Source organism: Meriones unguiculatus, chromosome X (genome assembly GCF_030254825.1).
Source record: "Meriones unguiculatus strain TT.TT164.6M chromosome X, Bangor_MerUng_6.1, whole genome shotgun sequence".
NCBI lineage: Eukaryota > Metazoa > Chordata > Mammalia > Rodentia > Muridae > Meriones > Meriones unguiculatus.
In genome coordinates, this window is record NC_083369.1 from 90,863,220 (window position 1) to 90,889,461 (window position 26,242).

The following is a 26,242-nucleotide window of genomic DNA, read 5'->3' on the forward strand; positions in this document are numbered from 1 at the left end:
CTTTTCTTTTTTAAATAATTTTTTATTTTTTTATATTAATTACATTTTATTTACTTTGTATCCCAGTTGTAATCCCCTCCTTTATTCCCTCCCAGTTGCACTCTCCCTCATCTCCTCCTATGCCCCTCTCCAAGTCCACTGACAAGGAAGGACCTCCTCCCCTTCCATCTGACCTTAGCTTATCAGGTCTCATTAGGAGTGGCTGCATTGTCTTCCTTTGTGGAATGGCGAGGCTGCTCACCCCCTCACGAGGAGATGATCAAAGAGCCAGCAACTGAGTTCATGTCAGAGACAGTCCCTGTTTTTGGTTTTTTTGAGACAAGGTTTCTCTGTGTAGCTTTGGATGTCCCGGACTGGCCTTGAACTCAGAGAGATTCACCTGCCTCTGACTTCCCAAGTGCTGAGATTATAGGCATGCACCATCGTGCCCAATTACTTTCTGTTCTTAGAAATATTTTCTCATCTTCCTTACATTAAGAGTTTGTGTGTGTCCACGTGCCATATGTGTAGGTCTGTGTGTGAGCAAATATGTGACTGTATACATATATGTATATGTATGTGGATATCAGATTTCCACATTAGGCATTTTTTTTTCAGTCACTCTCCATATTATTCCATGAGACAAGGTCTTTAATTGAAGTCTGTGTTCATAGATTTGGTTAGTCTGGCTTGTCACCAAGGTCCTAGATAATGATTGTCTCTACCTCCCCAGTGTCAGGATCATAGGTATGTGCATGAGGCTTTTACATGGGTGCTGGATTTTCAACTCAGTTTCTGCTTCTTGAATAGGGAACACATTACTGACTGAGCCATTTTCACAACCCATACTTTTTTTTTTCCATTTTGAGCTTTTGTATTCTCCTCATCTCTTCTTTAGTGGCAGTGATTAGAGATGCATGAAACATTTTCTTAATAAACTATATTATCGCTTAAAAAGAAGATGCTGATACAAATGATTAAAACAAATACAAGGAGATAATCACCCAACTATGGTGAGATATTAATAGTTATTATTTACATCATCTAACAGAATTTTGTTAAGATATTTAATATATTTCCATAAAATTTATTATTATCATTTAAAAACTTCATTATTTTAGAAATATTCATAATTCTTGAGAAGATGGTGTTTTTATTTTTTAATTAAATTTGTTATAATTTCTTCACTCTACATACAGATTGTAATCCCCTCCCTTGTCTTCCCCCAGTCCCACACTTCCTCCCACTTAATTTCTCAGAAAGGGGGAGCCATCTTCCCCTACCATCTGACCCCAGCCTATCAAGCCTCATTATGACTGTTTGCAATCTCTTCCTCTGCAGCAAGTCAATTGTGCCCTGACCAGGGAGAAGTGATCAAAGATGGGAAAAAGAGTCCATGTGAGAGACAGCCCCTGCTACTCTTAATAGGTAACCTGCCTGGAGATTGAGTTGCCTATTGTCTACATCTGAAGAAGGGGGTCAATGTCTTCCTCAGGCATGGTCTTTGGTTGGTACATCAGTATCTGCAGGTCCCCATGGGCCCAGATTTGTTGGGTCTGTTGCTCTTCTTGAGGAGCTCCTCTCCGCTTTGGATCCTTCTATATCCCCACTCCTTTCTAAGACTCTCTGTACCCTGGCCAAAGTTTAGCTGTGAGGCTTAACATCTATTGCCATAACCTACTGTGTCTTTCAGTGGTAGTTTATGGTAGGCTCCCATCGTATTCCCTCTCTTCAGCTGCTTCCAGAGTTTATTCTATTTGCCATTCTGAATGGGAATTAAGTATACTTTCTAGAGTTTTTTTCCTTGTTATTTAGCTTCTTTAGGTCTGTGGATTGTAGTATGGTTATCCTGTATTGCTATCTGCTTATATGTGAGTATATTCCATGAGTGTATTTCTGGTTCTCAGCTACCTTACTCAGGATGATCTTTTCTAGTTCCATCCATTTGCCTGCAAATTTCATGATTTCCATGTTTTTTTTTTTAAACAGCTGAGTAGTCTTCCACTGTATAACTGTACCACAATTTCTGTATCCATTCTTCATTTGAGGGAAATCTAGGTTGTTTCCAGATGTCAGCTATTATGAATAAAGCTGCTATGAACATATTTGAGCAAATGTCCTTTTTGTGTGGTGGAGCATCTTTTGAATATATGCCCAGGAGTGGTATAGCTGGGTCATGAGGTAACACTATTCCCAGTTGTCTGAGAAAGTATCAGAGTGATTTCCAAAGTGCTTGTACATGTTGTTTGTGGAAATTGAACCTCTTAGCTCACATGGGGTAAGCATGCAGATAATACTGAGCTATGTTACTGGCCTAAACTTTAGATTTTTATAAAGATTTATTATTTTTTAAATTTCTTTCTATTAGTAGTATATTGGTGGGATTGAGATATGGAAGACTTATCTTTACACATTGAAATAAGCTTGCAAATAAACAATTGTTGAAATCATTTTTCATGATTTCATGAATAATTTTAATATTTTACAATCTTCTAAAAATTTTCTTGACTAATACACCCCTATTTTAACTGGTATGATTTGGACCACTGAAATTTTCAAAATCAGAAGAAATATATATAAAGAACATCTTTCAAATGCATTCCTACACAGGATGACAGAATATAAGAAAATAATCCTGTACCGTTTGTATTCTTCAGAGAGTTAAACTGGAAGGCAGCATTTTCACGGAAGTAGCTATCCCAGCCATGGTCAATTACAAGATTCTTGGGTTTTTCTTTATCTATTTAAAAAAAAAAAAACAAAGAAATATTATACTTCAGTGTCATACTCTATAAGATAAAATTCTATGAAAATTAAATCCTTTTCAAAGCTAGATGAATATGTTTCAAAGTATGTTTTGACATTTAGTGATATATTTGAAGAACACACTCAACATTATAATTAGTTTTCTATATAACACTAAAATATTTTAAAATCCATTCACAAATGAGTGATGTTTTAATTTTAAGTAGTCAAATAACAGACATGGATAATCTATTCATCTAAAATGCATTATACAGTGTGTGTATACATATATAATTTATGCAACTTTAATTATAAAATTAAACCCAGTACAAAAAAACCATATATTAATTATCTACAATATAGGATAAATATGTATATTGTTATAATTTCAATATAAACATATTTGGAAGATAATACTGAAAAAAATATTTAATCACAGAAGTAAATGAATCAAAATTATTTTGAGTTCATTATAGAAATATCAGTGCTTTTTTTTTTTTGTTTGTTTGTTTTTTTTTTTTTTTTTTTTTCCCAGAGCTGAGGACCGAACCCAGGGCCTTGCGCTTGCTAGGCAAGCGCTCTACCACTGAGCTAAATCCCCAACCGAAATATCAGTGCTTTAAAGGTGCAATCTTATGGCAAATTGTTGGAAAAGCTTATGACAAGGCCTTTAGTAGAACTAATGAATCAGAATAACTTGAGTGTATAAAATAAAAAGTTATAAATATTAAGGTATGTAAACAGTAACTAAAGACAGCTAAAATGACTGTAAGAAGCAGAGCCTTAGGTTTTTCATCTGAAAGTAGATATAACAATTATTCTATTTTTCTTTTATAGTGTTTCATAGTGTTAGCTTTTGATGAGGAAATCAAAGATAGATATGTGATTTAACTGATATATCAAAGGTCTTTTTTGATGCTACAATTTTCCAGGCATGAATCTTAACTCTCATAATAATATTTTTTAATTATTCACATATGTAAAATTTGAATGTCTGAATTCAGGAGTGATTTTGAAGGTGTGGAAGTTTTTTTTTTTTTTTATGTGTAAGGTCACGTTTTTCCCGATTAGCAAATTGTAGTGACTGTTGTAATATTTAATATATTTATTTAACTTTGTATGTGTCTTGGGTATGTTTCTGAGGGTCTCCAGAAACAGCATTTGCATCATCATGCATTAGTGTGATATTATACTATATTAATTAGCACACACATTTTTACTTCAAGTATTGTTTCTAATAAACTACTGACGTCTGAAACAGAGATTAATTTTATTTAAAGATTTTAATTAAATTCTCATTTTGCACTTAAATTTAGATAAAGTAAGAAGACTGCATAATCTCTAGAATACAACATTTTCAGTAGAAAAATAATTTTTAAAATGCTAATTTGTATATATGAATTATTGCTTCCCTCATTTATACTGCATTTTAGATACATAATTATACTAAAATTCCACAGGCAGAATGCAACAGAAAATCAGAGATGGTGTATCTGTGAAATAATTTTGAAATGTGTATCCAATAGTTTTCAGGCCACAAAAGATGCTCAATAACAGGTAACTATATTTATCTTCTGTGCTATCATCAACATCCTTGCAAAAATAGAAATACTCATTTATGAAGGAATAACACTATCAATTAAAGGAAACATTGATATTACAAAGTTCATAAATGAGCATGTCTGAAATTTATAACAGGTGCAAGGGAACCAACATGTATTTGACATGTGTCCTTAAATTAGTAGTACGTGTATCTTAGGCCTTGCCTTGATTTCTGATGTTTTAACTCCATATCAGCATAGTTACTCTTCATTTCTTTACTCTATACCAAAGCAAGGTAGAAATTTGGGAGAAAAAGTTTGAGGGTGAGGCAAAAATTACTGATAAAAGATGATTGTTTCAATACCGAGCATTGAGCAGACATATATGTCTAAGTCAATCATGGCCCATAGAGGACACCCTAACATGTATGTGTTAGGTAATGGCCCCATCTGATGGCAAAGTGGAAAACAGAGGTATCAGAACAGCTGACACAATGAGAAAGCAGCGGCATTAAGTTTCAGTTGAAGACCCTGTTCTATTTATGCACTGCATAGCCTTGAATAATTTCTTCTTTTTAAAATAATTTTGATTTTATGTTCATTGGTGTTTTGTTTGCATGTGTGTCTGTGTGAGGGTGTCACAAGCCCTGGAGCTGGAGTTACAGAAAGGTGTGAGCTGCCATGTGGGTGCTGGGGATTGAGCCGATGTTCTCGAAAGAGTAGACAGTGCTCCTAATCACTGAGCCTTCTAAGACTGAGGTTCTACAAATGAAAAGCATACAGTTAACTTTGACAGTTGTCTGCAAAATTGAACACAGCCCTGAATTCATATAGCTCAAATGTGGGGTGTACTGGGTTTATAACAAATGCCAAGTTCCTAGGCCATTCTAAATTTTTCCACAAATGCTTAGGTCTCAAAATACTCATTGATGATCTGCATTAGAATTTTCTTCTAATCCTATGAGTATTTAGGCAGTTTCCTCTGTAGCTACCTTTTGAAATTAGCATGCAGTAATATATGCACGGACCCTTAAATCATTCATTTTTTACAGCTTTATGTCTTCCTCTGATATTATACTCTTAAGTGAATAACATAGTACATAAACAATAAAAAGATGAATCTAAAGTATTAATGAGAGGGAGACTTGCTGAGAAATAAAGGGCTTGGCGAGACTGAGAGTAGTGGTGAGAGTGGATAATGAAGGGGTAGAAATGGCCAAAATACATCTTAAACTTTCCTGCTCCTTCATTTAATGACTCTGAATGGCCCTGTGAACAGAAACAAATTGCTAGCTCCCCATCCCATCTTTTGAGCTTCTCTCTCTCTCTTTTTCAAATTGTATATAATGAGTACATTATGGGGTTGCTGTTCTAGAGTTTCCCTTGAGATGATTACCAGGGAAGTAGTCTTGAGGAGTGACAGGTGAGGAGTTCAGAAGCCAGACACAAAATCAAAGCATGTCTATAATTATCATACTATCACATGAGTCACCGTTACAGGGAATTAGGATTCAAAGTACATGGGAAACTATAGATCTATATTGAGTACACAATGCAGAAGAACAGGAATATGTGGACTGTGATATGTATCCACTATTCCCTGGCATCCATTGATTGACTCAGTGGCACTTCCAGCTTATCCTGGCTAGGCAGAAAAAGCTCTTGTAGTCAGTGGAAACACTCAGACAAATTCCAAGTCATTGGCAATTGAATGATAGCCCAAATTAATACCAGCCTAATAGTTTCTGTCTTAAGATAAGTTGAAGAAAGAGTAGATAAAGTGCTTAGTAAAAATCAATCACAAACTATGGCTGAATAACTGGTGATAACTGTGTATCACCTAGTCTAAACATAACTGTGTATCAACCACCCAATTTCAAGCGAACAAAATATATTAACCAAAAATATTTTAAAGTTAGGTTCACATTCTCATGTGCAAATTTTAGAGAACAACATGAAATTGTACTTTAGTGAAAGGCAAAGGCACTCAAGAATTGTGCCCTTGTGAATAGGACAAATATTGTCCTTAGGCAATTTTGTGTGTGTGTATTTGTTTTTTGTCCTACTCAGAGCAGTTGAGTATTTTAAAAATGTTTTCAATTTCTGAGCCAAATACTACAGCTATAACGATTTTAAACATAGAACAGTTTTAATTTTGGCATAGCTAGATAGAGATCTGGCATATAAACATGTCATTTACTTTTCCACAATAACAGGTTTCAACTTCCTGGAACTGTGCTTCTCAACTATAATCTATTCTCTTAATATGTAAAATCAAATTTATGAATACATGAAGCACAGATCTTTTCTTGAAAATTCCCAATGCATGTGCGATATTGAAGCATGCGTTCCATGATGAGTATGTCCTACATTGAAGCTTATACCTTGGTGTGTTTAACCTGGAGCAACTGCAGAATCCAAAATAATAGGAAGAGGCTATCAGTGGTAGTGGCAGGCAGGGAAAAAATTTCTTAAGGGGAGAAGTATAGTAGAATAGGTAATAAGAAAATGTAGAGGAATAACTAGTGTGGAAAATTTTAAGCAGGAAGTATAGGAGAGGAGAGAAGAATTTGTTAGAAGAATACCTACTGTATTATAAATCTCTCTCTATCTAACCATACATCCAGATGTAGTGTGTTATTAAACAAAAATCCAGTGCCATGTGTGAGAAACTTTGCATTATTGATCAGGGAGATTCCATGACCCATAAAACAGTGTCATTAAAAGTTCTATAAACTTTTACATAATAAGAACTGGAATATTTGAGAAATATCACAAGAACCTTATATAGCAACTAACTCATATGTGGATTTAAAAATAAGGTCAGAAGACTTTTAATTGGTACACAGATTCTGGATTCACTAATTGAGAGGTGTGTTTCAGCTATCATATTTTACTTCTTAGTTTTATGTGTTCTATTTTACGAAATGTTTTTATTCTATAATAAAAATACAGATAACTAAAAAAATTAAGAAAAATAACCTACTTGTTAATATGAGATCAATGGAAACATCCTCACGAGTAGGATTTTTGAAATTTATCATGACAGATGCTTTAAGGCCAAGGACTGTGGTTACCCTTTGTACATCTAGAGGCCTGGGGAGCAGTCCTACTCCAAGCAGGTGGAATTTCCATTCTTTAAACTGTTTTTAAAAAGAAATAACCGTAACTGAACATATAATTGATTTTCAAGATTTATATAACTTTTCATCGTTCTGTTCAATGTTTTTCATTGTATATGGAAGGAGTCAAACAATGACATTTTCTTACAATTATACACTTTGAGCATATTACCCTGTATCCTCTGCTACTATGACCTTTCTTATACCCCATTCCCTTTCATTGTTCTTATTTATTTCCCTAGATAGTTTTGATTCTAATTTCATACCATATGTACATATATGCTTTTATTTAATATAGAGTCTAGGAACCACAAATGAGAGAAAACATGTAATATTTGCTTTTGAGACAAACTGAATTTACTCAGTATTATTATCTATAGTTGCATCTTTTGTATAATGTAACTTTACTACTTATAGCTTAAAATATGTCTCTGTCTCTCTCTCCCTCCTCTTTCTCTCTCCATCCTTCTATGTGTCATATTTTGTATCCATCCTTTCCTGTGCTGGCTAGTTTTATGTCAACTTAAAACATATTAGAGTTATTAGAAAGGAGGGAGCCTCAAATCAGATAAGATAAGATCATAAGATAAGACTATAGGCAAAGCTCTGGGGGCATCCTCTTATTTCATTATAGATATGGGAAGGCCCAGCCCATTGTGAGTGGTGCTACCCTAGCCTGTTGGTCTTGGGTTCTATAAGAAAGCAGGACGAGCAAACCATGAGGAGCAAGCCAGTAAGCAGCACTGCTGCATGGCCTCTACCTCTTGCCTCCCATCTGTCTCCATGTTCTTAACAGGTTTTTGTTCCTATTCTGACTGCTTACAGTGATTAACAGTAATGTAGAAGTTGCTTTGGTAATGGTGTTTCATCATAGATGAAAGAGATCTGAAAACAAGAAACTCAGACGGCCAAGAAACACTTAAAAGAGATGTTCAAAATCCTTTAGCTATCAGAGAAATGCAAATCAAACTATTTTGAGATTTCCTCTTACATAGCTCAGAATGGCTAGGATAAGTAACAAATGACTACTCATGTTGGAAAGGATATGGAGAAAAAGAAACACTCATCCATTGTTGGTTGGACTGCAAAGTCATGCAGCCATTATAGAAATCAAAGCGGCAGTTCCTCAGAGAGATGAGAAACCATCCACCTTAAGATTCACCTATACTATTTGATTTAAGACCTCTCTGTCAGTATTTCTCTATTTAGCTTCTGTCTCAATGATCTGTCTGTTGCTGAGAAGGAGGTGTTAAAGTCTCCCCCTATTAAGGTGATGGAATTGATATGTGATTTAAGCTTTAATAATGTTTCTCTGACAAATGCAGGAGCCCTTGTGTTTTGGGCATAGATGTTCAAGATTGTGATGTCTTCCTGGTAGATTTTTCCTTTGATGAGAATGAAGTGTCTCTCTCCAGCTCTTTTGATTAATTTTGATTGAAAGTCTATTTTATTAGGCACTAGGATGAGTGCTCCAGCTTGATTCTTGTGTCCATTTGCTTGAAAAACCTCTTTCCAGCCCTTTACTCTGAAGTAGTGTCTGTCTTTGTTGCAGAGGTGTGTTTCTTAAATGTATCTGAATGCTTGATCCTGTTTCTGCTATCATTCTGTTAGTTGGTGTCTTTTCATTGGAGAGTTGAGACCATTGATGTTGATAGATATTAGTGACCAATGATTGTTAGCTCCTTTTATTGTGGAGTTAGTGGTGATTGTGTCTGCATGCTTGTTTTCTTTTGTTGTTGTTGCTGTTGTTGTGTTGCTGTCTTTATCCTTTGTTTTCTCAGGTTTGTTGATTTTGTTGGGCTGGAGTTTTCATTTTAGTCTCTTTTGTAGGGTTGTGTTGCTATGCAAATGTTGTTTAAATTTAGTTATGTCATGGAGGATTTTGTTTTCTCCATCAATGTTGATTGAAAGCTTTGCTGAATATAGTAGTCCAGGTTAGCATCTGTGGTCTCTTAGTTTCTGAATGGTATTCGCCCAGGCCCTTCTTGTTTTCATAGTCTCTGTTGAGAAATCTGGTGTGATTCTGATAGGTCTACATTTATATGTTACTTGGCCTTTTTCTCTTGTCCCTTTTAATATTTTTCTTAGATCAATAATCAATAAATGGGACCTCATGAAACTGAAAAGCTTGTAAAGCAAAGGACACTGTCAACAGAACAAAATACCAGCCTACATACTGGGAAAAGATCTTCACCAACCCTACTTGTGTCTGACAGAAGAATAATATGCAGAATATATAAAGAACTCAATAAGTTAAATACCAACAAACCAAGTAATCTAATTAAAAATGGGGTATAGAGCTAAACAGAGAATTCTCAACAAAGGAATATTAAATGGTAAAGAAACACATAAAGAAGTGCTCAATGCACAGTTATCATGGATACAAAAATCAAAATAACCCTGAGAATCTATCTTATACCCATCAGAATGGCTAAGATCAAAAACTCATGTGACAACACATGCTGAAGAGGTTGTGAAGAAAGGAGAATGCTCCTCTATTGCTGGTAGAAATGTAAACTTGTACAACCACTTTGAAAATCAATTTGGTGCTTTTTCAAAAAACTGGGAATAGTGCTACCTCAAGACACAGCTATACTACACCCAAAAGATGCTCATCTCTATGACAAGGACTATTGTCCAGCTATGTTCATAGCACCTTTTTTTCATAATAGTCAGAATCTGGAAACAACCTAGATGCCCCTCAACCAAAGAATGGATACAGAAATTGTCCTACATTTATACCGTGGAAGACTACTCAACTATTAAAAACAAGGAAATCATGAAAATTTCAGGCAAGTGGATGGAACTGGGAAAGATCATTCTGAGTGAGGTATCCCAGAGGCAGAGAGACATGCATGGTATGTACTCACATGTAAGTGGATATTAGCCATATTATATAGGATAAACATACTAAAATCTACAGACCTAACAAGCTAAATGACAAGGAGTATACTAGGAAAGATGCTTAATTCTCATTCAGATGGTAAAACAGGGTAGACACTGGAAGCCGTAGAAGAGAGGAGACAGAACTGGAGTCTATCACAGGTGTTCTCTAAAAGACTCCAACTAGAAGTGGTTTGAAGTAGATGCAGAGACTCATAGCCAAACTTTGGACAGATTGCAAGTGGTCTTATGGAAAAGGGGGGGAGTGATTAAAAGCACTAGGACGGGACAGGAGCCACACTAGAAGACCAACAAACCCAAAAAATAAAAATAAAAAAGCAGGCCCAGAGCTAAGTACAGAGATTGACGCATTAACCAAAGAACATACATACAGTGGACCTAGACTCTTGTTCAGATGTAGCCCATAGACAGTTCAGTCTCCATGTGGGTTGCCTAGTAAGAGGATAAGAGACATTCTCTGACATGAACTCGGTTACCTGCTCCTTGATCATTTCTCCCTTGTAGGACAACCCAGCAAGTACACAGAGGAAGAGGATCCAGGCAGTCCTGATGAGACCTGATAGGCTAGGGTCATGCAGTAGGGGAGGAGAGCTTCTCCTACCAGTGGTCTAGGGAAGAGTGATTTAGGAGGAAGAAGGATGGAGAGTGGGACTGGGAGGAGATGAAGGAGGGTGCTACAATAGGGATGCAAAGTGAATAAATAATAATAACAAAAACAGAAATAAAAATAATAAAAAGATTTGCCTATATCACTCTTGGTCATATCATCAAAGAATGATTCATCCTGTCAAAGATATGTTTGCTTCAAACATTTTCATTGTGTCTTTATATGAAATAGCCAGAAATTAGAAAAAACTGAGATGTGCCTCAAGAGTTGAATGGATAAAGAAAATATAGTACATTTACAAAATGAAATATTACCTAGCTGTCAATAAATAAAATCTTCAGCTGGGTATGTTGGCATACACCTATAATCCCAGCACTCATTGAGGCAGATGCAGGTGGATCCCTGTGAGTTCGAGGCCAGCCTGGTCTACAAAGTGAGTCCAGGATAGTCCAGGCGACACAGAGTAGAGAAACCCTGCTAAAAAACCAAAATAAATAAATAAATGAATAAATAAGTAAACAAATAAAAAATGTCAAATTTCTAAGTAGATTGGTGGAACTATAAAACATTTCTAAGTGAGGTAACCCAGACCTAAAAAAGACAAATATGTGTATTTATTCACTTATATGTGGAGTTAACTGTTAAGTCATCGATAACTAAGAAACAACCTATAGATTCTTAGGATAGGTATATGGTAAAGAACTATGGGTGGAGTGATGAAAGGTACTGATTGATCTCAATTAGGAAAGGAAATTAGTATGAATAGATAGGTATCAGCAAATGGGGGTATTAGAATCAGGGTGTCAAATGCAAAGGGGAAGGTAAGAAAAGTAATATAGAAGGAATAGGGGCAAGATGGCTAAAATTACTGGGCATTTGAGGTGTATCCTAATAAAGTGAAAGCTTTCTAAATTATATTCATATATAAAGGCCATCTAAATGAAATTGCCAAATAATTGGGGAGACAAAGCCCCAAGACGCCATTTCTTGTTACCAAGTGAAGCTTCCAATGCCAGGATTGGGTTACTTCTATTTGAATTGTTGATGAAAGTAGTCCCATGGGAATCCCCGAATATCCCTGGCTATTGCTAAGACTGTAAATTGTGCTCCACAAATGATGGCAAGGAAGGTCCCATTGCTAGACAACTCCTATTTAACTCACTGAACATGAAGAAGTTGGGGTTTTGCCTACATAGAGCCTTCAAACCTACATGTTAGTATCTTTGTTATAGTAAGGTATTCTACAGAGTACCAAAAGAGAAATGTAAACACAACCTATCCACAAACTATTTGATCTACAATGCTGTCCTGCCTGTAAGGCATACTTCTGTTATAAACCAACCTACCAACCAACAAAACAATGTACTATGCCAATAGAATGACTCATACAATTGTGTATGGATAAAATAAACGAGGAGCAGTAATAGAAAACCAAAATAACACATTTGAAAACTGAAAAATAAATTTTAAAATATAGACCATAGGAAAGTTGATCATATTTTCTGTTGACAATTTTCCCCCTTATTAGTGATGTGGCAAGGTAACTTTTCTTAAAGATTCTGGTAGCATGATTAATTCAAGATATTTAGAGCTGATATTAGAATTTGGGGATTCTGCCAACTAGAGTGCAAGGCAGATTTTCAGGACACAGGCTGTTCATATGAATGTAAACCAGAACAAATGAAAGATAATAAACCATAGTCTTTTCTCTCAGTTCAAGCTACTTTTTGGAAATAGTTAAAATTTGTTTGACTAGTAATGCCCTTATTTTAGATTAATTAGCTGTTAAATTTTGCATGTCAATCACACCCAGAAAGGAATATAAATTCATATAAAATTTTCCACCACGGTAAAGAATTACTTCAAATTATTAGGATTCCAAAATACATTACAAAAGCTTACATTAAATTTGTTCTTTAGAATCTTGGGCACACATAATATGCACCTCTCATAAAAATTAAAATTTTATGAACTATTTTTACTTGCAAAAAATATCAATGTGATTAATTAAACAAAAAGATGTGAATCATTTGGGGATAACAAAGGGCAAAAAAAGGCACAGAGTTTAGAAGGAAACATTGGAAAAGTTAAAAGTTTTAGGCTCAGTAGTTGAAGAGATGGATTATTGGTTCAAATTTAACCATTGAAGAATTAAGATTTTTAGCAGGTAGAGGGTGGGTAGTCAGAGTGTTTGAAATCAGGACCAGTGTTCATCTGATTTAGGAGATGTTAAAATGAGTATTTTGTTTTGCTTGGTTTGGTTTTCCTTTATTTCACACTTGAGAAAGAACTTATTGCTCAATTATTAGGTTTAAAGATCATAACATATCTTATTTAGCTGTTTAAAGATTGCTAATATATACTATTCTATTTTCAAACATTTAATGATTTGCAATGAAAATGTTGTACTTGCAAATGATACTAACTGCATGAATTGCACTTATCTGTGTACTTTTTTGAAATTCATTAAATCAGCTTCATCTGAGAACTAATCATACCTGAGTACAGTAGAAGTTAATACAAGTTTCATGACCCTTTCTCCCAAGTCCTGATGGTTTAAAGTAAACAGGTATCTCTGTGGTAGAGTGAGGTAGGAGGACCAACTGTGAGAATTCAGAAAAAAATCACAAGAAAAAAAGAAATAAATACTTTCGTTGAGGTGGAATTTTTATGTGTTAAGTCTATGAAAGGGTGGGGTTTGCACAGTAGATTTTAGGAGTGGCACACATTATTTGGTTTTGTATAACTGCTCTACAAATACTGATTATAAGGATGCGAAAAACACTATTTGTTATGTTAGTGCTCAGACCATATTCTTTCTCCTCATAATGATCATGCAAGATTTACTCACTGTATATTAAGATATCAGGATTAATCTTAAGAGTTTATTTAAGCAAGGTGGTGGTACCAGCCATGCAGGGTATCTGAACAGGATCTCAGCAGTGAGAGCAGGATGACCGGCAGGCCATACTGTGAACCCCAAAACCCTGACATCTGTGTTTCTCAGGTGAATGGAGAATCCATGGGGGTACTTGAAGGTCCATCTTCAGGCCAACCTGCTAATACTGGGGAAAATTCCCAGGCTCCCAACTGGCACTGCCTCATCCCTAATCTACTAGCTCAATCCCACCATCTGCTGATACCTTGCTGAGACTGGCTGCAGCTCTCTAGGTTCTGACTGTGCAGCCCTAGGCCACTTCCCCAAACTCACCATCAGTGGATATATTCCTGGGACTAACAGCAGCTGCACATGTGGCGGATGAGAGGGAAGGCTCCTACCCTTCAGCCTTAGAACACCATCCTGAACCCACTTGGACCCACAGCAGAAGCAGCACCTCACTCCACTCTGACACCCCAGCCCTAAGCCAACCATTAGAACCCACCATCAGTGGATACTTTCCTGGGACCTGCAGCATGCACGCGGGGCTCCTACCTTACAGCCTTAGGCCACCCAGCCACCCAAACACATCATCTGTGGATACCTTCCAAGACAGGGTAGCTGAGGGGCATTCGGGCATTCGCGGTTCTGGCCCTGCAGCTTTAGGCCGCCCACCACCCAAGCCCACTTTCTAAGGGATAACTTCCTGGAACCAGACTGAGGCACCTCTGACCATGGGCACTCATTCTCACTGCCTGTGGAGTGAATACCTCCCTGTACTGTTGGTGAGACTCCAAACCCAAACCTAGGCGCCCACTCTCAGGTGTTCTGGGCTCTAGAAGTTCCTGTTTCCAATACCGGTGGGCCACACTCTACATCCTGTGACACCTTCTTAGTCGCAGTGGCTAGTGGTGCTTACCAACCAGTGGAGGGGATACATTCTGGTACAGTGGGGAAGGCTCAGATCCTTTCTGTCTACTCCCCTCCTGCCTGGTTCACCCAAGTCAGAATCAGCCAGAACAGAGATATGTTTGGGTTCCAGGTTCCATTCCCCATAATCTAAAGGAATCCTGTGAGACACCGGAACAGCTCTAGGCAAAGAGATCTATCCACCAGTGCCCCATCAACCTGGATCACAAAGGCCAGAATCAGCGAGACCAGCACAGGCAGAGAACCCATTGGAGCTGAGCTAGGCACCTGACCCACATTCCATCGTCCTCCTCCTCAAGGAGGTCTATTGGGCATTGGTGCAGCTCTAGGCTCAGAGATCTTTTTGCCTGCACCCCAGCAGCCTATCCCACCTGGGCCAGAAACAAAGCTTCCAGCACAGCAAGTGAACCCAGCAGATCTCAGCTAGGCCTGCGATCCAAATCCTATCCTCCACATTCTAAAGGAAGCCTGTGGGATACTGGAGCAACTCTAGACTCAGAGATCTTTCCACCTGTGCCTTAGCTACCTGGGTCACAAGCAGTGAGCCAACAGAGAGAGTGAATCCAGCGGAGACTACTCAAGACTCCAGAGACTGGTGGATCCAGTCTACAGAAAAGGCACCAAGAATAATCAGTAAAGGCTACAGATAAGCAGATGGCTAGAGGCCAGTGTAAGAATACAGGCAACAAAAACCAGGACATCATGGCTTCACCAGAATCTCCAAAAATCAATGGATATTCTATTGCAGCTGAAACATAAAAAAACGGTCTTAAATCTATAATTATACAGTTATTCGAGGCACATAAAGAGGAAATGAAAAAATAATAGAGGCCATCATTGACATACAGGAAACCACATTCAAACAGATGAAAGAAATAGTGCAAGATATAAAAACAGAATTAGAATAAATAAAGAAAACACAAGCAGAGAAAACCCTGGAGCTGGAGATCTTAGAGAAAATATCAGGAACCACAAAGGTAATCATCACCAAAAGAATACAAGAGATGGAAGAGAATCTCATACACTGAAAATATAATTGCAGAAATTGATACATCTCTCAGAGAAAAAGTAAAATTGGAAAAGCTAAAAATACAAAACATCCAAGAAATCAAGGACACCATGAAAAGATGATATCTAAGAATAACAGAAGTAGAAGAAAAAGAAGATTGCAGGCTCCAAGGCCCAGAAAATTATTTTTGAGAAGGTCATAGATGAAAATAACCCCAACCTTAAGAAAGAGATGCCCATAAAGATAAAAGAGGCCTACAGAACACTAAATAGACTAGACCAGAAAAGAAAGCCCACCATCCACATAATAATCAAAACACTAAATCTACAGAACAAAGAAAAATATTAAAAGCAGCAAGGGAAAAAGGGCAAGTAACATATAAACACAAACCTATCAGATCACACCAGACTTTTCAACGGACACTATGAAAGTTAGAAGGGTCTGGGCAGATGTCATGCAGATATCATAGATGTCAACCCAGACTACTATATCCAGCACAAATTTCAATAAAAATGGATGGAGAAAACAAACTACTTCATGACATAGCTAAATTTAAGCAATATATATGGAACAATCCAGCCCTACAGAAGATAGTAGAAGGAAAAATTCATCAGAAGGAGATCAACTACACCCAGGAAAACACAGGCAAAGACACCATCCCATCGAAAAAGGAAAAGAAAGCAAACACACAAACATACAATCACTACCAATTCCACAGTAAAAGGAACTAACAATCATTGGTCACTAATATCTATTAACATCAATGGTCTAAACTCTCCCTTAAAAAGACACAGACTAACAGATTGGTTGCAGAAACAGGATCCAACATTCTGCTTCATCCAAGAAACATACCTCTGCAACAACGATAGACACTACCTCAGAGTAAAGGGCTGGAAAAAAATTCCAGACAAACAGACACAAGAAGCAAGCTGGAAAAGCCATCCTAATATCTAATAAAATAGACTTTCAACCAAAATTAAGCAAAAGAGGTGAAGAGGGACACTTCATTCTCATCAAAGGAAAAATTTACTAGGAGGACATCACAATCCCGAACATCTATGCACTAAACAAAAAAGCTCCTTCATTTATCAAAGAAACATTATTAAAGCTTAAATAACACATTGATCCCATCAACCTTATGGGGGAGACTTCAAAACCCCACAATTGCCAAAGGATAGATAATTCAGACAGACGCTAAACAGAGAACTAATGACACTTAAATGGACCTGATAGATGTTTACAGAACCTTTCACCCAAACACAAAAGACTATACCTTCTTCTTGGCACCTCATGGAACATTCTCCAAAACTGAACATGTATTTGGGCAAAAAGCAAGCCTCAACAGATAGAAGAAGATTGAAATAATCCCTTGTACCATAACAGAGCACCATGGTCTAAACCTAGACCTCAACAATAACAAAAGTAACAAAAAGCCTACACACACATGGAGACTGAACAACTCTCTACTCAATGACACCTGGGTCAGGGAAGAAATAAAAAAAGAAATTAAAGACTTTCTAGAACTTAAAGAAAAATGACTGTATAACTTATAACTTAACCTAACTTATGAGACCCAATGAAAGCAGTGCTGAGAGGAAGTTCATAGCATTAAGTACTTTCATAAAGATATTTGAGGCATCTCATACAAGAAACTTAGTGGCAAACCTGAAAGTACTAGAAAAAAAGAGGCAGACACACTCAAGAGAAATGTTATTAGAATATATTAGAATACATTATAAACAAAGAGAACAATTCAAAGAATCAATGAAACCAAGAGCTGGTTCTTTGAGAAAGATAGACAAACCCTTAGCCAAACTAACTAAAAGGCAGAGGGACACTGTCCAAATCAATAAAATCAGAAATGAAAAGGGAGACATAACAACAGACACTGAGGAAATCCAAGGAATCATTGGGTTCTACTTCAAAAGCCTACATGAAACAAAATTTGAAAATCTAAATGAAATGGGAAATTTTTTGATAGATTACATTTACCAAAGCTGAATCAAGATCAGTTAAATAAATTAAATATTCATATATCCTCTAAAGAAATAGAAGCTTTCATCAAAAGTCTCCTATCCAATAAAAGCCCAGGGCCAGATGGTTTCAGCAAGATTTATACCAGAACTTTCAAGAAGAGCTAACACCAATACTCTTCAAATTATTCCATGAAATATGAGCAGAAGGACCATTACCAAAATCACTCCATGAGACCACAATCACCTTCATTCCTAAGCCGCACAGACACTACAAATTAGATAATTTCAGACCAATCTCGCTTACGAATATTTACACAAAAATACTCAATAAAACACTAGCAAACCGAATCCAAGAATATCATTCACCATGACCACGTAAGCGTCAACCAAGGCATGCAGGAGTGGCTCAACATATGAAAATCCATCAAAAGGGGAAAGATCCTTGATCTCATTGGTACAGGAGACAAATTTCCTGGACAGAACACCAACAACACAGGCTCTAAGATCAACAATTAATAAATGTTACCTCACGAAACTGAAAAGTTTCTGTAATGCAAAGGGCACTGTCATCAGAAGAAAATTAAAGCATGCAGACAGGGAAAAGTTCTTCACCAACCCTACCTCTGACAGAGGACTAATATCCAGAATATATAAAGAACTCAAGAAGTTAAAAAAAAAAAACCAAACCAAGTAATCCAATTAAAAATGGGGTACAGAGCTAAACAGAGAACTCACAACAGTGGAATTTCCAATGGCAGAGAAACACTTAAAGTAAAGCTCATCCTGAGTGTGGTATCTAAGGGGCAGAAAGACACACGGTAGATACTCACTTATAGAGACCTATAAGATAGGATAAACATACAAAAATACATGCACCTAAAGAAGATAAACAAGAAAGAAGACCCAGAGTAAGATTATCAATCCTCACTTAAAGACAAATGGGATGGACAGGGGAAGTAGGAGAAAACAAGTAACAGGCCAGAAACCTACTGCAGAGGACCTCTGAAAGATTCTATCTAGCAGTGTATCAAAGCTGGGACTCATAACCAAACCTTGGGCAGAGTGCAGAGAATCACTTGAAAGAAGGAGGAGTTAGTATGACCTGGAAAGTACAGGAGCTCCACCATGACAAAATATATCAGGGCACGGGGGCCCTCTATGAGACTGTTTCTCCAACCAAGGACCATGTATGGATATAACCTAGAACCCCTGCTTGGATATAGCCCATGGAAGCTCAGTATCCAAGTGGGTTCCCTAGAAAGGGGAACAGGGACTATTTCTGACATGAACTCAAAGACTAGCTCCTTAACTCCCCCTCCCCTCCTGCCCTGAGGGACCAACAGCCTTGCTAGGCCACAGAGGAGGATATGGCAGCCAGTCTTGAAGATACCTGATAAGCTGTGATCAGATGGAAGGGAAGGAGGACCTCCCCTATCAGTGGACTTAGAAAGGGGCAGGGAGGAGATGAGGAAGGGAGGGTGGGACTGGGAGGGAATGAGAGAGGGGGCTACAGCTGGGATACAAAGTAAATAACCTGTGATTAATATAAAAAATAAAAATTAAGAAAATAAAGGAGCTAATACACTGATTAAAAAAGATGCTAAATGTCCTTGGTCTTTTGGGCAATGCAAATCAAAATGACCCTGAGATTTCACCTTACACCCATCAGAAGAGCTAAGATAAAACTCAAAGGATGATGCATGTTGGAGAGGTTTTGTAGAAAGGGGAACCATTCTCCATTGCTGGAAGGAATGTAGCCTTGTGCAATCACTTTGGAAATAAATCTGGTGCTTCCTCAGAAAGTTAGGTATAGTGGACCTCAATATCCAGCTATACTACTCCTAGGCATATACCCAAAAGTTGCCCCACCATTCAGTAAGGACATCTGCTCAACCATGTTCATAACAGCTCTATTCATAATAGCCAGAATCTGTAAACAAGCTAGATGTCCCTCAACTTAGGAATGGATACAGAAAGCATGGTACATTTATACAATGGTAAAATATTACTCAGCAATTAAAAACAAGGCAATCATGAAATATTCAGGCAAATGGTGAGAACTAGAAAAGATCATCCGTGAGTGAGGTTAACTCAGAAGCAGAAAGACACAAATGATATATACTTACTTATAAGTGGATATCAGCCATATAATACAGGCTAAACATACTAAAATCTATAACGTTAAAGAAGCTAAACAAGAAGGAGAATGCTAGGGAAGATGCTTAAGCCCCATTCGTAAGGGCAAACAGGATAGATATTGGAAGTAGAAGAAAAGGAACAGGACAGGAGCCTTCCACAGAGGACCTCTGAAAGACTCTACTCATCAGGGTATCGAAGGAGATACTGAGACTCATAGCCAAACTTTGGGCAGGGTGGCTGAATCCTTATGGAAGAAGAGGAAGATCAAAAGAGGTAGACAGGTCAGGATCTCCATAAGGAGAACAACAGAGCCAAAATACCTGGGTCCATATTGGCATGCAGAGATTGATACTCCAACTAAGGACCATGCATGGAGAAAACCTATATCCCCTGTTCAAAAGAAGCCCATTGGTTGCTCAGTTTCCAAGTGGGTTTCCTAGTAAAGGGTACAGGGACTGTCTTTGACATAAACTCAGTGGCTGGCTCTTTGATCATCTCCTCCTGGTGGGTGCAGCCTTACCAGGTCACAGAGAAAGATGATGCAGCCAACCTTGATGAGGCCTGACAAGCTAGTTTATATATTTAAACATAGATTTTAAAAACAGTTTATTTAAATGATTTAATTATATAAATATGCACTTTAGGAAACCAGAGCTTTTGAACACTATGGTACAGACCAAGTTACTATAGGAACCTTATGTGTGAATTTTTCAATTTCAAAGAAATGAACTGTTTGTAAATATCAGCGTAAGTTTCATAGTTCTTTTCACTTTATCCAGTTATATTTGTGTACTAGTTCGTATCTGTATAATGAATTTCAATTTTTTTTCTATAGAGATAGCAAAACGAAACAATGTTTATATCAAAATACACAGAAAACTTGAGTATTGTACATATTCAAATACTATGCTGGGGATACTAAAATATGTAATAGCAATGGTTATAGAATAGCAGAGTCACAATCCCTGACAAAAATATTGTTTATACTAAAGTACTTTTACAGATAAACGTCAAACACAACAAAGTAAAATTATAATCTAATAGTAAAATATAGCATTTCGTGTTCAATAATCCCTGACAGTGGTAATGAAATACAAAACCAAATTATATATATATATTTTTTAAATAAAACATGAGAATAATATAATTCAGGGAATTTTTTAAATGTGCAAAAGAGTAACAAAGTTTAGAGAAAATAATTGGAGGCTTTTTTCCTGTTAATATTCCCTCTTCTTGATGACTCTTTTAATATATTGACAAGACAATAATCAGCACAGGTGCATAAACTTTTTAAATTTACATAGATTACTGATAATGGTGGAGGACTGTAGGATATTAAAATATAATCTGAATCATGTACTTAGGTTGAAATGACATGAAGAAATGGAATAGAGAAACAAGAAAGAGACAGGTTATATGCAGATGATTAGTTTTTGAAGCGAAGTTAAAGGTAATAGAGTTTGTTAATTGTATTATTGTTTCAACTTCTTTTTCTTTTATTCAACTTGTCATATCTGAAACCTTTAATAAATAGTTGGAAGACAGATTTTTTCATCATATTTACCTTCACAATAAATTGCTGTTAACTTAATAAGATAATAATGGATAATAAACATTATTTGTAAAGACTTACATGAATGTTCACACTATGCAATTATAGCCAAGAATAATGTTGCACATATTATGAATACTTACAAGCAGTACATTTAGCATAATTTAGCATATATACTTCCAATACTACATTAAAATGAGATTGTTTAATAGTAGAGTACAATTCATGAGTAGGTATAAAAAGAATGGAATATCACTTTTTAACCTTCAAAATTTTTAAATGTTATTAATGATTCTAATGATAATATTATACTGAATCCTAAAATTAGAATTAGAAAATGCAGTTGTAGTGATCAGTTTCATGGATTTCTGAATGTACTTACTGGTATTTTCTTGTTAATCTCCATGACAAAATTTTCAGGATTGCTGTTTTTTATTTTCAACTCTAAAGTTTCATGCGTAGGATTATGTAAAGGAAGGTTCTGAAAGATCTCCCTGGGAGGAAAATCAAACGTTTATAAACTTGCCAATGATAATTTCATTATTAACCAAATTGTAACCCCCTTCAATCCTATGCTATTGCATCATATTTGCATGTGATTGTGAGAAACAATGTCTGGTCTGATTGTGTAACAAATACGTGCCAATCCAATTTAAAAGTAATGTCCCTCCATGAAGAGACAATAAAATGCTGCCCAACCGCCATCTATAGAAATCAATCAAATGATCTTACCAATGTTATAGAACAGTAAAATACATATGTTAAATTTCTTGTACCCTCAGAACCTCCAGTCTTTTTCTATGCTAGTACCGTGCAGTTTTTATTACTGTTGCTCTGTAGTTCAACTTGAGATCAGGGAAGGTGACACCTCCAGAAGTTCTTTTATTGAAAAGGATAGTTTTAGTTATTCTGGGATTCTTGTTTTTCCATATGAAGTTGAGAATTGTTTTTTCATGTTCTGTAAGAATTATGTTGGTATTTTTATGGGAATTGCATTGAAATGTCCATGTTTACTATGCTAATCTTAGTGATCCGTGAACATGATGATATTCTGATATCATCTTCAGCATTTTATTCATCCAGTAGAGGTTCTTGTCATACAGGTCTTTGACTTGTTTGTGTAGAGTTTCACCAAGGTATTTTACATAATTTGTGGCTATTGTGAAGTTTTCCTAAATTCTTTCTCAGTCTATTTGTCCTTTGCATACAGGAAGGTTATTGCTTTTTTGGAGTTAATTTTGTACCAGCCACATTGAAGAAGGTATTTATCAGCTATAGAGGTTCTCTGGTAGAATTTTTGGGATCAGTCATGTATACTATCATATCATCTGCAAATAGTGATACTTTGACTTCTTCCTTTCCAATTTGTATTTCCTTGATCTAATTTAATTTTCTTATTGCTCTGGCTAGAACTTCAAGTACTCTATTGAAAAGATACACAGAGAGAGGGCAGCCTTGTCTTGTACCTGATTTTAGTGGAATTTAAGTTTCTCTCCATTAAATTTGACTTTGGCTATATGCTTGTTGTATATTGCTTTTAGGTATGTTCCTTGTATCCCTGATTTTTAAAAACATTTAACTTAAAAGGGTGTTGCATGATGTCATTTTTTTTGGCATCTAATGAGATGATCATTTGGTGTGTGTGCATGCATGTGTGTGTGTGTTTGTGTTTCTTTCGGTTTGTTTATATGGTATGTTGGGTGGATTTTCATATATTGAACCACCCCTGCATGCTTGGGATGCATTGATCATGGTGGATGATACTTTCATTTGTTCTTGGATTAGCTTTCTGAGTACTTTGTTGAGTATTTTTTCATGAATGTTCCTAAGGGAAATAGGTCTGAAATTGTCTGTCTTTGTTGGGTCTTCGTGAGGTTTTGGTATCAGAGTGACTGTGGCCTCATAGAATTAGTTTGGCAATGCTCCTTCTGTTTCTATTTTGTGGAAAACTTTAGAGTATTAGCTCTTCTTTGAAAGTCTGGTAGAATTCTGCACGAAAACCATCAGGCTCTGGGCTTTTGTTTTTGTTTTTGTTTTATTGGATGGGAGAAATTAACGACTGTTTTCATTTCCTTAGAGGTTGTAGGACCATTTAATTTGTTTACCTGATCTTGATTTATCTTTGGTAAGTGGTGTCTATCATGAAAACTTTCCATTTCATTGAGATTGTCCAATTTTATGGAGTATAGGGTTTTGAAGTAAGGTCTAATGATTCCTTGGATTTCGTCAATGTCTCTTGTTACGTCTCCCTTTTCATTTCTGATTTATTGATTTGGATATTTTCTTACTGCCATTTAGTTAGTTTGGCTAAGCGTTTGTAAATTTTGTTTATTTTCTCAAAGCTGATTAGCTTTTGGTTTAGTTGATTTATTGTATTGTCTTTTCGTTTTTATTTTGTTGATTTCAGCCATGAGTTTTATTATTTCTTGCCTTGTCCTCATCTTTAGTGAGTTTGTTTGTTTATCCTAGATCTTTCAAGTGAGCTGTTAAGTTGTTATTATGAGATCTCTCCAGTTTCTTTATGAAGGCACTTATTGCTATGAACTTATCTCTTCAAATTGCTTTCATTGTGTCTAATAAGATTGCATATGCTGGGGGGGGGGAGCCAAGATGGCAGCACCTGGAGAGCACTGTGTCTGGGAAGCGGGACAGCACTCTCTGTGCAGCGACCAGGAGACTGAACTCTGGGCCCTAAAATTACAGCGATCGTGTTTCCCAGGTGAGGGGAGGTTCCCACGGTGTGGGAATCAGTCGGGTCCACTCTCGGCTGCCCAGCCAGAACCCGGAAGAAATGCCGGGTAACTCGGGCTTTGAGTCTCCGGGCTGGAGCCACAAGCCTGCGTGTCTGGATCACTTTCCCAGGCTGATCGGTGGGCACAAGGGTGCCTGAGACTGGGAGTCCCAGTAGCAAGAAAACCCCACAGGGAAGCAAAGTTGTGAGTCTTTCACGTGTCACCTAGTCTTTGCCTGGAAGGTCTCGCAGACCGTGGGCACCAACCGACATCACAACTGAGCTAACGCCTCTCAGAGAGCTGCCTGCCCAGCTCACCTGTACAGACGAGCTGCACGCCCCAGTGCAACAGAGACTGGGAACCCATGTTCGGAGAGGGCCCCACAGGGAAGGAAGAAACCGTGCTGCTGGGGTCACCTAGGCTTTGCCTGGGGAAAGTCTAGCAGACCGCAGATCGCAAACAGGCAAGTACGCCCAGCCATCACAAATCCGGGCCCAAGCAGGGAGCACAGAGATATTGGGAACCCAGCTCCCGCAGACTAGCAGGCAGGTGCACGCTCCACCAGCCCAGAGGCCTGCTTTGTACCAACTACTCCTTACAGACAGAACTGTGTGCTCCAAGACACCAGAGTCTTAGAGTCACTGTCTGGAGAAACCCAGACAAGGAACAAGGAATGAAGCAAAGGGGACGGACGTAGGCAACCCAGTATATCCCCAGAAAAGGTCCCACAGAATGGCCCAAACCAGGGAACTGCTGTGCCCCAGATAGCCTGCTGTTACCAGGAGAGCAGTACTCACCCTCCACAGATTTCCTTTTGGGTTTTGGGGCACAGAGCCCCAACCTCAGACCTACAAAAGACTTGAGATCAACCCCCAGATACTGCTCCAAGGGGCAACCAGTTATCCCTAACAAAACGGACCAAACCACGGGACACACAGGTTAGAGCAGCTGATCACTAAATTTACAGCAAGAAACCCAGGACAGCTGTCTCCAGGACTTCTCCCGGTGAGAGGAGAGCCCTCTTGACTAATCAGGACCACAGTTACCACCCAGGTCTCTATGCATGAGGTGAGCTGTAGCAACTCCTGAAAAACACCGGCCATCCAGTGACTATATCCAAAAAGCTGAGAAGGCTTCCTTCAGGAAAAACCATCTTCCTGCCAAAGGGATTCTCTCCACTACAAGAGTCCAGGAACAACCAGAAACTAAGTTCAAACAACTAAGATAGCCCAATGGGTAGAGGACAGTGTAAAAGTTCAACCAACAAAAGCCAGAGCAATATGGCATCTCCAGAACCCAGTTATCCAGGGGCAAATAGCCATAGACATCCCAGCATAATTGAAATTCAAGGAGATGACCTTGAAGAAGATAACAGGGGAAAAAATAAAATATGAAAAGAAATAGAGGAAGCTGCAGCCAAACAGTCTGTGGCCTTTAGAGAGGAAATGCTTAAATCACTGAATGAAATAAAAGAAACCATGGATTGTTCAAACAAACACCTGAAGGAATTGATGGAAAAACATGAAAATACAGTCAGACATGGGAAGGAAACCAACAAAATAGCTCAAGACCTGAAGATAGAATTGGAAAAAAAAACCACAAATGGAAGAAATTGTGGAGAGAAAGAACTTAGGGAAGAAAGCAGGAACTACAGAGGTTAGCATAACCAATAGGCTACAAGAAATGGAAGAAAGAATCTCAGGTGTGGAAGATACAATGGAAGAAATAGATGTATCTGTCAAAGAAAATGATAAATATAAAAAATTCCTGACACAGACCGTCCAAGAAATTCAAGACAACATAAAAAGACAAAACCTAAGAATAACAGGAATAGAGGAAAAAGAAGATTCCCTGCACTAAGACCCAGAAAATATTTTCAACAAAATCATTGAAGAAAATTTCCCCAACTTAAAGGAGAGGCCAATAAGAATACAAGAGGCCTATAGAACACCCAATAAATTAGACCAGAAAAGAAAATCCTCCGGCCACATAATAATCAAAACTGTAAGTATACAGAACAAAGAAAAAATACTAAAAGCTGCAATAGAAAAAGGCCAAGTAACATATTGAAATATAAGCGAATAAGCAAACCCATTAGAATCACACCTGACTTTTCAACAGAGACTAT

The 26,242-nt window shown here is 37.3% G+C and overlaps 1 protein-coding gene across 1 annotated transcript in view; it reads right to left on the reverse strand.

Moving 5' to 3' along the window:
• Cfap47 (cilia and flagella associated protein 47) overlaps positions 1 to 26,242 on the reverse strand; it is a 446,261-nt gene that overhangs the window by 50,468 nt on the left and 369,551 nt on the right. Inside the window, exons 55-58 of the mRNA XM_060374666.1 lie at positions 21,765 to 21,876; positions 13,397 to 13,501; positions 7,252 to 7,408; positions 2,621 to 2,719 (exon numbers count right to left, since the gene is read on the reverse strand). Of these exons, the coding sequence (XP_060230649.1) occupies positions 2,621 to 2,719; positions 7,252 to 7,408; positions 13,397 to 13,501; positions 21,765 to 21,876 (473 nt within the window). The remainder of the gene's footprint in view (positions 1 to 2,620; positions 2,720 to 7,251; positions 7,409 to 13,396; positions 13,502 to 21,764; positions 21,877 to 26,242) is intronic.